This window comes from Ranitomeya variabilis, chromosome 1, assembly GCF_051348905.1.
Source record: "Ranitomeya variabilis isolate aRanVar5 chromosome 1, aRanVar5.hap1, whole genome shotgun sequence".
Classification (NCBI taxonomy): Eukaryota; Metazoa; Chordata; class Amphibia; order Anura; family Dendrobatidae; genus Ranitomeya; species Ranitomeya variabilis.
The window spans coordinates 515,133,540-515,146,148 of record NC_135232.1 but is presented as its reverse complement, the minus strand read 5'-3'; the positions used below and the strand labels follow the sequence as shown (position 1 = coordinate 515,146,148).

The following is a 12,609-nucleotide window of genomic DNA, read 5'->3' as shown; positions in this document are numbered from 1 at the left end:
TTTTCTCCTCTTAAGTAAAAATATCTATACAAGTTTGGAATCACCTTAATTGTACTGACCTAAAGAATCACGATTAAGAGTGAATTTTACCCCAAAATGTATGCCATAAAAACAAAACAAAATAATCATGGCAGAATTGCATTTTTTTTTCAAGCTCACCTTACTTTTTTTCCTGTTTTCCAGTAGACTAAATAGTAAAATTCAAAACTACAACACATCCCACAAAAAAACAAGCTGTAAGGCTACGTTCACATTTGCGTTGTGCGCCGCAGCGTCGGCGCCGCAACGCACAACGCAAACAAAAACGCAGCAAAACGCATGCACAACGCTGCGTTTTGCGCCGCATGCGTCCTTTTTTTGATTGATTTTGGACGCAGCAAAAATGCAACTTGCTGCGTCCTCTGCGCCCGGACGCGGGCGGCGCAAAACGCAAGTGCGACGCATGTCCATGCGCCCCCATGTTAAATATAGGGGCGCATGACGCATGCGGCGACGCTGCGGCGCAGACCGCAAATGTGAACGTAGACTTATACAGCTATGTGGACACAAAACTAAAAATAGTTAAGGCTCTTGGAAGAAGGGAAGGAAAAAATGACAGGGCAAAATGAAAATCAATTGCGGTGGGAAGGGGTTAAGCATAATATTATATATTTATTACCGTATATATTCGAGTATAAGCTGATCTGAGTATAAGTCGAGGCACCTAATTTTACCACAAAAAAATTGGAAAAACGTAATGACTTGAGTATAAGCCGGACATGCATTATCCCCATCCCTATCCTGGTATGCATAGCTCCTAATCTCTATCCTGGTTCTCATCCCCATCCTTGTCTGCATGGCCTCCTTATCCCCAACCTGGTCTGCATTGCTCCTCATCCCTATCCTGGTATGCCTGGCTCCTCATCCACATCCTGGTACGTATGGCTCCTCATCCCCATCCTGATATGCATGGCTCCTTATCCCTATCCTGGTATGCATGGCTCCTCATCCCCATCCTGGTATGAATGGCTCCTCATCCCTTCCCTGGTATGCATGGCCCCCTCATCCCTATCCTGGTATGCATGGCTCCTCATCCCTGTCCTGGTATGCATGGCTCCTCATCCCTATCCTGGTATGCACGGCTCCTCATCCCCATCCTGGTATGCACAGCTCCTCATCCCTATCCCGGTATGCACGGCTCCTCATCCCTATCCCGGTGTGCACGGCTCCTCATCCCTATCCCGGTATGCACGGCTCCTCATCCCTATCCCGGTGTGCATGGCTCCTCATCCCTATACTGGTCTGCATGGCTCCTCATCCCTATTCTTGCATGCCTGGTTCCACATCCCCATCCTGGTATGCATGACTACTCATCTCCATCCTGGTATGCGTGGCTCCTCATCCCCATCCTGGTGTGCATGGCTCCTCATCCCTAGCCTTGTATGCATGCCCCTCATCAAAAAACATAAAAAATAAACCATGCTACTTTCCTTCCTGCGCTCCTCATCCCTATCCTGGTATGCATGGCTCCTCATCCCTACCCTGGTATGCATGGCCCCCTCATCCATATCCTGGTATGCATGGCCCCCTCATCCCTATCCTGGTATGCATGGTTCCTCATCCTTATACCGGTCTGCATGGCTCCTCATCCCTATCCTTGTATGCCTGGCTCCTCATCCCCATCCTGGTATGCATGGCTCCTCATCCCTATTCTGGTATGCATGGCTCCTCATCCCTACCTTGGTATGCATGGCCCCCTCATCCCTATCCTGTATGCATGGCTTTTCATCCCTACCCTGGTATGCATGGCCCCCTCCTCATCCCTATCCTGGTATTCATGGCTCCTCATCTCTATCTCAGTGTGCATGGCTCCTCATCCTTATACTGGTCTGCATGGCTCCTCATCCCTATCCTTGTATGCCTGGCTCCTCATCCCCATCCTGGTATGCATAGCTCCTCATCCCCATCCTGGTATGCATGGCTCCTCATCCCCATCCTGGTGTGCATGGCTCATAATCCCTATCCCAGTGTGCATGACTCCTCATCCCTATCCTTGTATGCATGACCCCATCAAAAAACATAATAAAAAATAAACCATGCTACTTCCCTTCCTGTGCTCCTCATCCCTATCCTGGTATGCATGGCTCCTCATCCCTACCCTGGTATTCATGGCTCATAATCCCTATCCCAGTGTGCATGACTCCTCATCCCTATCCTTGTATGCATGACCCCATCAAAAAACATAATAAAAAATAAACCATGCTACTTCCCTTCCTGTGCTCCTCATCCCTATCCTTGTATGCCTGGCTCCTCATCCCCATCCTGGTATGCATAGCTCCTCATCCCCATCCTGGTATGCATGGCTCCTCATCCCCATCCTGGTGTGCATGGCTCATAATCCCTATCCCAGTGTGCATGACTCCTCATCCCTATCCTTGTATGCATGACCCCATCAAAAAACATAATAAAAAATAAACCATGCTACTTCCCTTCCTGTGCTCCTCATCCCTATCCTGGTATGCATGGCTCCTCATCCCTACCCTGGTATTCATGGCCCCCTCATCCCTACCCTGGTATTCATGGCCCCCTCATCCCTATCCTGGTATTCATGGCTCCTCATCTCTATCCCAGTGTGCATGGCTCCTCATCCTTATACTGGTCTGCATGGCTCCTCATCCCTATCCTTGTATGCCTGGCTCCTCATCCCCATCCTGGTATGCATAGCTCCTCATCCCCATCCTGGTATGCATGGCTCCTCATCCCCATCCTGGTGTGCATGGCTCATAATCCCTATCCCAGTGTGCATGACTCCTCATCCCTATCCTTGAATGCATGACCCCATCAAAAAACATAATAAAAAATAAACCATGCTACTTCCCTTCCTGCTCTTCCTCGCAGCGTCTTGTTCCGGTGCCAGCAGCTGATTTATGCTTGTAAGCAGGGCATGGCAGGGACATCATGTGCTGCTTACAAGCAGAGCACAGCTGCTGGAATACTCACTGCTCTCCACGCCGGAACTATGTGTGTTGAGGGCAGTCAGTATTCATTGCAATTAAGCAGCGCACACAGTGTCAGCCACAGAATAAAGTGAATATAATCACTTCTCTTAAGTAGCGGGCACACATGACCACCCGGCTGCTGCAGGAGGCCGGAGGCTGCGACTACTGTGCCCGCTATTACAGAGAAATGAATATTCACTGCCAGCCCAGTGAATATTCTTTTCTCTTTAGCAGCGGGCACAGGATTTAGCCGAAGCAGCCAGCTCCTGCCTCCTGTGATCCGCTGCTCCACCGCTGCCGCTCCCCCTCCAACTTCTGGGATCCTCACTCGAGTATAAGTCGAGTGAGGCATTTTCAGCACAAAAAAATGTGCTGAAAATCTTTGCTTATATTCGAGTATACACAGTATATAACTTTAAAATTACAGAAACAATGCCATGTTATGTATAGATGATATTTATGTATTTGCACTGAACTCTTTATTTCCAGGTTCTAGAAGGAGATCAGATTTGACATCGATGGTTCATTACTACTATGATTCTGTTAGGGCACATTCACGCGATTAGTATTTGGTGATTTTTTTTTTTACCCCAGTATTTACAAGCCAAAACCAGGAGTGGAACAATCAGAGGAAAAGTAAAATAGAAACGTCGCCACTTCTGTATTTATCACCCACTCCTGGTTTGGGCTTACACACACTGAGGTAAAAAAAAAACCTCACCAAATGCTCAACATGTGCACGTGGTAAACCTTATTTTGTATTAAAGGCGTTGTCCGGTCTTAAGCTACATGTCTGCAGTCTCTATATGTGACTGGAGATTTGTGAATCCTCACATAGCAAGCACTGCATGCTGTAAGAATTCTCTGGTAATCATGGGACCACAAGTATGAGATATGCTTACTGTCGGCAACATTCTAACTAGACTGTGTCAAGCCTCGATCAATACACTTGTATTGAACAAGGCCGCACCCATCTAGTCATCATGTGGCCGGGGATTATGCATATCACATTCTTGTAGTCACATCACTGCCACTCCCAGCCCCGGCACTGGAGAATCCTAACAGTGTGTAGTGTGTGTGATGTGAGGATTCACAAGCCTGCAGTCACATAGAAAGACTGGAAACTTGTAGTTTAAACCCAAACAACCCCTTTAAGAACAGAAAACTACAGGGCAGAACCATTTAACTTCTAACAGCTTTGAGCTTTTTTAGTCTGGGCGCTTTGCGGTTACCCTTACTGCAATCTAGAGCATGCAGTGTATTTAATTCAAAAGTTAGAGGCACTTTTGTGACTGTACCATAGACAAATTATATCACTTAAAGATGTTGGGGATTGGCAGAAGTGGTTTATCAGTGACTGGGGAAAAGAAGATGTAACACATTTTATTGCTGGGTAGACTACAGATTCTACAGCTCCGTACCTTGTATTCAGTGAAGAGTAACATGTAAAATCCCTCCACAACTCTTTACTGACCCTGAGGGACCAATTGTCAAGTTCTTCAGAAGACTTCTCATTTTCAACACAGCAAGGTTAATTAGTATTCACATTATTTCGACACTTAACCCATGCTTACCCAAATAGGGATATTTTGAAAATCCAAGAAGCACTCTCTAAGGATTACAACAGAAACAGTATTCAACCATTTTGATTCTTTTACCCTACTACTAGACCTGCTATTGATTACTGGAATTTCTTATAACTGGCCTTGAACGTGAAACATTCTTCGTGTCAAAACTAAAAGTAGAAGTAAATGTTTCACATTGAGAATTTCGAGCCCCGTCCATCTTTCGTGACAAATCAGAACTAATAAAATCAAGCAACTCCTGCCTTCACTTTTAATGCTTGGATTTAATACAGTTCAGAAAAAAAGTAAAAAATTAAATGTAACAATCAATAGAGAGTTCCAGTGTCTAATTAGGTAACATTTGAACAGCACATCAATCAGAACGAACTACCTATAACATTACAACAAAGGTCATTTTAAGCCCCTTTTTGTAACAAAAGCAATCAGTAGTCTTATGACTCCCTTACAAAATTAGAAAAGTTGTCCCTTATCTTTAGTTTTTCTTAGCAATTCTTAGCATGTTACATTAAAAATTACAATATTTAGGTGACTTCAAATAGTCCACTTTAAATTTCCAGCAATTACAAATGATACATGCAAATGGCACAGCTGAATGATTACCAAATACTGCACATCGTAATCAGTATGGTGAACTATAAAATAAAGACACAATATTCTGGCCACTGCCTGACAAGATTGTGGAAAAACATACATTTTACAAACATATACATACATATCTGCCAGTGATCTGGATACAAACACAGAAAAGTGGACATGTGAATGGTAATAAAATAAAATACTACAAGAAAATAAAAACAAATAAAGAAACAAAAAACACCCACTTAAATGAGCTTATGCTAAATTAGACTTAATACATGTTCACATGTGTGGAGCTTGTTCATCGGAGCCAAAAGTTCTAGGCTACCCCGTACTTTAGCAGTGACAGGTACTTTGAAAAATAGGGCTATCCCAGTGCATCACTTTCAAAAGACGATTATGAAGCTCTCAACCGTGGCACTGATTCAGGTATGAATTAAGCCAATCACTTTTTCAGGAGCACAATGTAAAAAAAGAAAAATGTGATATAATGGAACTAAATGAGAAATATCACACATAAATGGGAAAATTTGATCTGTTAAAGTTGCTGTCCACTTTTGGGGCAATTTTTGGGGGGTTGTCCTCTACTTCACAACCCCAGCTTAATCAATGCAGGACCCAAATTAAAATCAAACAATCTGTACTCACCTCTTTCAGCGGCATTGTTCCAGCGATGTCAGCACTATTGTTTGGCTGCAGACAATGAGCGGCTACTAGTGATGAGCGAATATACTCGTTACTCGAGATTTCTCGAGCATGCTTGGGGGGTCCTCCGAGTATTTTTTAGTGCTCGGAGATTTCTCATCACTAGCGGCTACTTATCAACTGCAGCTCATCGACATTCCGTCAGGGTGGATGTCCTTCCTGACCGTAAAGGCTGCAGCTGATGAGCGCCCGCCCATTGGCTGCAGCTGCCACTTGACACAACAATGTCATGTCTCTTCCTAGAATAGTGCTGTTGCAAGAGGGACGCTGTTTTTATTTTCATTTAGGTCCTGAATTGATTAAGCAGAAGTTATCCGGCAGTGTACAACCTCTACATATGCATATGCTAATTAATATGTCGTTTCATTACATATTTTGCACCATTTTGCTTTTCCTGACTCTTTGCTTCCTTGCATATTCAACTTTGATGTGGCTTGTGGCCATAAATCAGCTGAGAGGAGCTCAGAAAAAGACAGATAAGTGTCATAAATTCCCTGTATGACTGTCATAGCACTGCATTCTCAGTTAACTCATTCTGCACAGAGGCAAGAGAAGGCAAATGGTGGAAAAATTTTAATGAAACCCAATAACAAAAAAAAAAAGATTTTTATCTTTTATTACTTGCATTTAAGAAAAAAAAATGTCCCCAAAGGTACACAACCCTTTTAACTGTCAGACATTAAACTCAATTACATAAATAGCATCAATCTGCACAATAGACAGTCTTTATCCAAAACGGCAGAGACAGTCACAGAAATGCTGAGGCACTAAGATGTTATGTGAAAAGAAACAAAAAATGTAATAAAAAAACATTAAGAAAATGAGGAAAGAAAGAAAAGAAAATGAAACCGAAAGCTAAAAAGCGATTGAAGCACAAAAAATAAAAAAACAGAAACAAAACAGACAGGAACTAACTTTCAAATTCATGGTCACTGAGGGGACTGCTGAGACCAGAATCTGCAAAGAACAGTAAATAAAGAAATAAAAACAACTTGTCTTTTAATGTCTTTTTTCACATTCACAAGAACACATAGTGGACTACATTAACAACAAAGACATTCACTTTGGGTCTGTCTATTGTGAGATGTGAGAGCTTGTGACATACTAGCACATTGGCATGAATGAAATCGGCAAAAACTGTAAATAAGATTATAGTGCACATCATAATCTACTGTAATTGCAAAAATATAAGATATGGCAAATCCATCTCAAACACTGCCTTGTCTTTATCTGAGTAGTGACGAGCCAAAGTGATTAGTCAGGGTGCTATCGTTCTAGTTCTGTTGCTACTCAGTACTCAGCCATTTTATCCATAGCGGGAACCATCCAGTACTGTATGTTATATAAAATACGGTACCATAGTTATATGTATAATAGAATAAATAAAATCAGAATTACAAATGATAAAACATGAAAAGTCTGCAACTGTTGATTAAAGCTGTTCATGTTCAATTCATTACCTCTTTTTGGTCAATTAAGAGGCATAAAATGAAAGATATTACCAATGATTACATTATTTTTTATTTGAAAAATGATTCTAAATATTGTTTATGTTTAATGCCACATGTATTTTCTGAAATAAGTAAATGCAAACAGTGTAAATGTAATGGTAGTCCTTTAAGGGGACTTTTCACCAGTTTGAGCTTGTTAAACTGGCCACATCATGGAATAGTTCCTGCAGAGCTTAGTAAAATGTTTCTCTTTTTTAATTTCTCCTCTCTGTGGCAGAGATATTAGCTTGTAAATTTTAGATTATAGCTCAACTGAGCATTGCCGGGGATTTGTCTCTGTGGGCGTGTACTTTTTCCCCTGAATGAGGTTGACTAATCATAAGCAGGCACGTAAGGGAAAAAACACCCTCCTCTACTCATTGATGTCTGCGTTATGTTGAAACGCAGACATAAGTTACAAACACTTCCAGATCTCATCTCAAGGCAGTCAGTGTAAGGAGGGAAGGGTCAGAGCTGACAACATTGTGAGATGGGATTTGGAAGGGATTGTGATGATACATAACTCAGCTCTGTCAAAATTCACGTGGAGTAATAGTTTGAACACGCCTAGTTGTTTTACAACATGTTTAATGGATTGAAAAATTCCATTAAATAATGTAATTGTCCTACAAGCTTCTGATAAGCCACTTGGCGTCATTTGAACCAACTGTAGTTGGCAAAATGTCTTATGCATTTGATATTAAGGCTCTGACATCAATTTCATAGAAAATGTATGAGCAGAAAAGAAAAAGTACAATATGGGCAAAGACATCTACACACCTGACTCAGTTACACCAGTGCTGTCAGGAAAAATGGGTCAAAATGCCAGCAAGTTATTGAGAGTAACTTATGAAAGCCTATCAGAAATGTGTGACCCTAATTAAACAACTTAAATACATCAGTATCTCTGGTGCACCAGGGCAGTGAAGGGCTTAATGTAAGAATTCTTAATTATGAACAGTAGTGGAGGTGTTAACCCTAGAACGCATACCCATAGAAATCTACACATTCACGCACCTGGGGCCTTTTAGGCCTGTTTACAATTATCATCGAATAACTCAAATAAAAATACTTTTCAAAGTTTATTGCAAAGTAAGGATGCATTCCCACTAGCGCAGGGGTCCGCCAGGACGGGATTCCGTAATGGATCTGACCTCCTGGTGACCCCAGCTAAGGCTGGCGGACGCATACCTGGGGCCTCGCAGGCCTGCCAGGTTTCTTGTTTTCTATTTTCTGTAAAATTACTTTAGTTAGAATTTTGAAACTCTAGGTATTCCTCAGGTATATAGTTGTTAGTAATTTCCAGTTGTTCATATATTTTTATGTTATAGGCATTTCGGTATAACAACCTTTTTTTGGGACTACCCCATATTCACGCACCTGGGGCCTTTTAGGCCTGTGTGCAAATAACACGGAATAACTCAAATAAAAATACTTTTCAAAATTTATTTTACAATTGCAAGGTAAGGATGCATTCCAACTAGCGCTGGGGTCCGCCAGGAGGGGATCCGTAATGGATCTGACCTCCTGGTGACCCCAGCTAAGGCTGGCAGAATCCCGCCATTCCGGCAGCCTTAGCTGGAGTTACCAGGAGGTCAGATCCATTATGGATGCCCTTCTGGCGAACCCCAGCGCTACTGGGAACACAGCCTAAGATGTGTATATTTCAAAACATAATTATGTGCATAAAACAACAAAAAAGTAAGTAAACGGGCACTCCAAATATAGGCATTGTATATGCAATTTTTTTATGAAAACATTTTTTGGTTGTAGCAAACTTGGTGCAGGAATATTTATTTGTAACTTTACATATTCCCCCGACAATTCTCGCATATTATTTTTTCGGCTGAATGTTCCTTGCATACATTTTGTCCGCAAGTAGAACAGAAACGCTCCGATTTTCTTTCCTTCTTTGCTGGACAAATATAGCAGCGCTGGCATGCAGAATCCACACTCTTCTCAGCAATAGCAGAGTCATAAAAGTTCTTCCCCAGCAACAATACAGACAAAAAGATTGAGTATCACATGTAAACCAAGTACAGGCCTAAAAGGCCCCAGGTGCGTGAATATGGGGTAGTCCCAAAAAAAGGTTGTTATACCGAAATGTCTGTAACAAAAAAATATATGAATAACTGGAAATTACTAACAACTATATACCTGAGGATTACCTAGATTTTCAAAATTCTAACTAAAGTACTTTTACAGAAAATAGAAAACAAGTAACCTGGCAGGCCTGCGAGGCCCCAGGTATGCGTTCTAGGGTTAATATCTGTATACGTGGTAATCTGGGTTAGTGAGAGCGTTCATTTCAGTATACTTGGTGGCCTACAGTAGCAACATTTTTAATATAAGTTTAATGTAAGGAACTTTGTTGGTCCCCCTTGGCATTTTTCATGTTTAGCTACCTCACAACCTTGAATTTCATTGTTTTTTGAGGGTTTGCATCAGTTCATGAAAAGAACATGTCTACAACTGTGAACATTTGGATTTCTTTTATTGTGAAGCAAACAACAAATAGGACAAAATAAGTGAAAACTTCAGGGTACATAAAGTCAGTACTTTGTAGATTCTCCTTTCGCAGCAATTACAGCTGCAACTCACCTTGGATAAGGCTCTATGAGCATTCCACATCTTGCCATTGGGAGTTTTTTCCCATTCCTCAAGGCAAAACTGCTCCAATTCTTTCAAGTTAGATTGTTTCCACTAGTGAATAGCAATCTTCAAGTCTGACCACAGTTTTTCAATTTTATTAAGGTCTGGGCTTTGACAAGGCTACTCCAAAACATTTACATGTTTCCCATTAAACCACTTGAGTGTTGTTTTAGCAGTTTACTTTGGGTCATTGTCTTGTTGGAAGATGAACCTCCATACCAGTCTCAACTCACTGACAGACTGAAACAGCTTTTGCTCAAGAATATCCCTGTATTTCGCACCATCTATCTTCCCCTCGACTCGGACTATTTTCCCTGTCCCTGCTGCTGAAAAAGATCCCTACAGCATGGAGCTGCCACCACCATGTTTGACTGTGGGGATGGTGTTCTCAGGGTGATGAGCTGTGATAATTTTGCGCCAGACATAGCATTTACCTTGGTGGCCAAAAAGTTCAAGTTTTGTTTTATCTGACCACAACATATTCCTCCATTTGAGGAGTCTCCCACATGTCTTTTGAGAAACTGAAAACAAGCCTTACTATGCTTGCGTGTGAGCAAAGGGTTTTTTCTATTCACTCTTCCATAAGTCCCACCTCTATGGTGTGTACAACATATTGTGGTTGTAGGGACAGATCCTCCAGTCTCTGCTTGGGAACTCTGCAGCTCCTTCAAGGATTACCTTTGATCTCTGTGCTGCCTCTCTGAGTAATGCAATAAAGAAAAGTGATCAGCTCACCTATCATCGAGTGCACAGGATCTTACAACCCAGGTTGAAGCAGTCCATGTAGAAAAGAGAAGAAATGGATCCAGCACCTCTGTTAAAATCCCAGACTTTATTTTATGCTTTAAAACCTAGTATCAGGGTAAAGTTCACACTTGACATGGATTTTATATTAAATATCTGGGAGATCGTCCCACAAGAAATTCAATAACAGGGTAGATGTGTTTTGAAGCGATTCTTCTTAATCATAACCTGACTTCTAAAGTGCAATTTAAACAAAATATAGAGAACTCTCTCCAGGTAACCACACCTCTATACACATGTTTCATTAATCTAATTATAAGTAGTGTTGAGCCACCCCCCTAGTGTTCGAGTTCGGTTAGTTGAATTGGGGCGTGTTCAACGAATGTTCGTCGAACCCCATTGAAACCAATGGCAGGCAAACACAAACACATACAAACACATAGAAAACACATAGAAAACACCTTAAAAGGTGTCCAAAAGCTGACAAACTGCTCAGAAGACACAACAAACACATGAAAAAGTCACAAGTACATATAGGCATGTGAAAAGAAAAGAGGTGGAGGAGTAAAAGGAGGAGGAGACACAGATATAGGCATGTCATGGCTTTATAAAATCAAGAAAGGCTGGAGTAAAAATCTAAAATCAGCCTACCAACACCCAGACGTCGTGACAAATTTTAAAAAAGAAATATCTTTAGGTAGAATGGCGGGTCCATTCAGAACACTTTCCTTAGAACACGTAGTGGTATCCCCGTTGGGAGTCGTGCCAAAAAAGGAACCCAATACATTCAGACTAATCCACCATTTGTCATATCCAAGGGGCAGGTCAGTAAACGACAACATCAATGCGGAACCAAGTACAGTACTATGTACTGTACCTCCTTTGACGGGCAATCAGGCGGGTCAAGAAGTTGGGAAGGGGCACCCTAATGGCCAAAACAGACATTGAGGGGGCGTTCCGGTTACTACCTGTGCCTCTGAATAGTGTGTGCCTATTGGGCTGCTTCTGAGAAGGAGCATACTACATAGATCGCTGTTTGCCCATGGGGTGCTCCATATCCGTTTAGGCATTTAGTTGCTTCCTCGAATGGGTCGTCATGGACGTTTCTAAGGGGGCACATATTATCCATTACCTCGACAACTTCTTATGCCTGGGCTCAAAAGATTCGCCACAGTGTGAATACACGCGGTAGTCCACCTGTGAGAAGGAGAGAGCTGGAGGGAGAGCGGACACCCCAGAGCCAAGGGGTTAGATTGAAAAAGGAAGAAGGCGGTGTAGCTTGCTTCATGGGTGGGGTACTCTGCTGAGTAGCACAAAATGCTACTAGGCCCAAAAGGATTTCCTGGGCTAGATGCAGTTAAAAATGATTAATTAAGTAAACAGGCAGTGTAGCTTGCTTAACGGGTGGGCTACTCTGTTGACTAGCAGACACTGAAGCTTTGGAGCAGACCTCTGAATCCCAGGCCATAGTATGAGTAAACAGCTCTGCAGACTCAACCATCTGTGTTACACCAATCCATAGTGTATGTAGTTTCTAAAGTTTAAAAGGGAGGGGGAGCGACCCCACCCACCTAGAATTGACGATGTCAACATCATATAAAACACAGCAAGGGGACTCCAAAAAGAGTCTCCATTTTTTTTTCAAAAATTGGGCCACAGACACCACTTAAGTAGCATCAATTTCGCCAGAGTTTCTTAAAATGGTTGGTGAGGTGATTTTCAAAACTCATCAAGCTTTTAGTCTCCCCAGGATGACACAGGGGTAGAAAAGTCCTTGCGGTTCCAGGATTTGTTCATCTTGATGAACGTTAGTCTGTCTACATTGTCACTGGACAGCCGCGTGCGCTTATCTGTCAGCACACCACCAGCAGTGTTGAA

At 42.1% G+C, this 12,609-nt stretch overlaps 1 protein-coding gene across 10 annotated transcripts in view; it reads right to left on the bottom strand.

Moving 5' to 3' along the window:
- Positions 1–12,609, bottom strand: part of PTPRS (protein tyrosine phosphatase receptor type S) — a 721,726-nt gene that overhangs the window by 58,961 nt on the left and 650,156 nt on the right. For 7 of the 10 annotated variants that reach the window (XM_077253515.1, XM_077253581.1, XM_077253506.1 and 4 more), the window contains one exon: positions 6,761–6,802. The exons of the other annotated variants lie outside the window; for them this stretch is intronic. In XM_077253515.1, the coding sequence (XP_077109630.1) occupies positions 6,761–6,802 (42 nt within the window). The remainder of the gene's footprint in view (positions 1–6,760; positions 6,803–12,609) is intronic. 10 annotated transcript variants of the gene reach the window in all.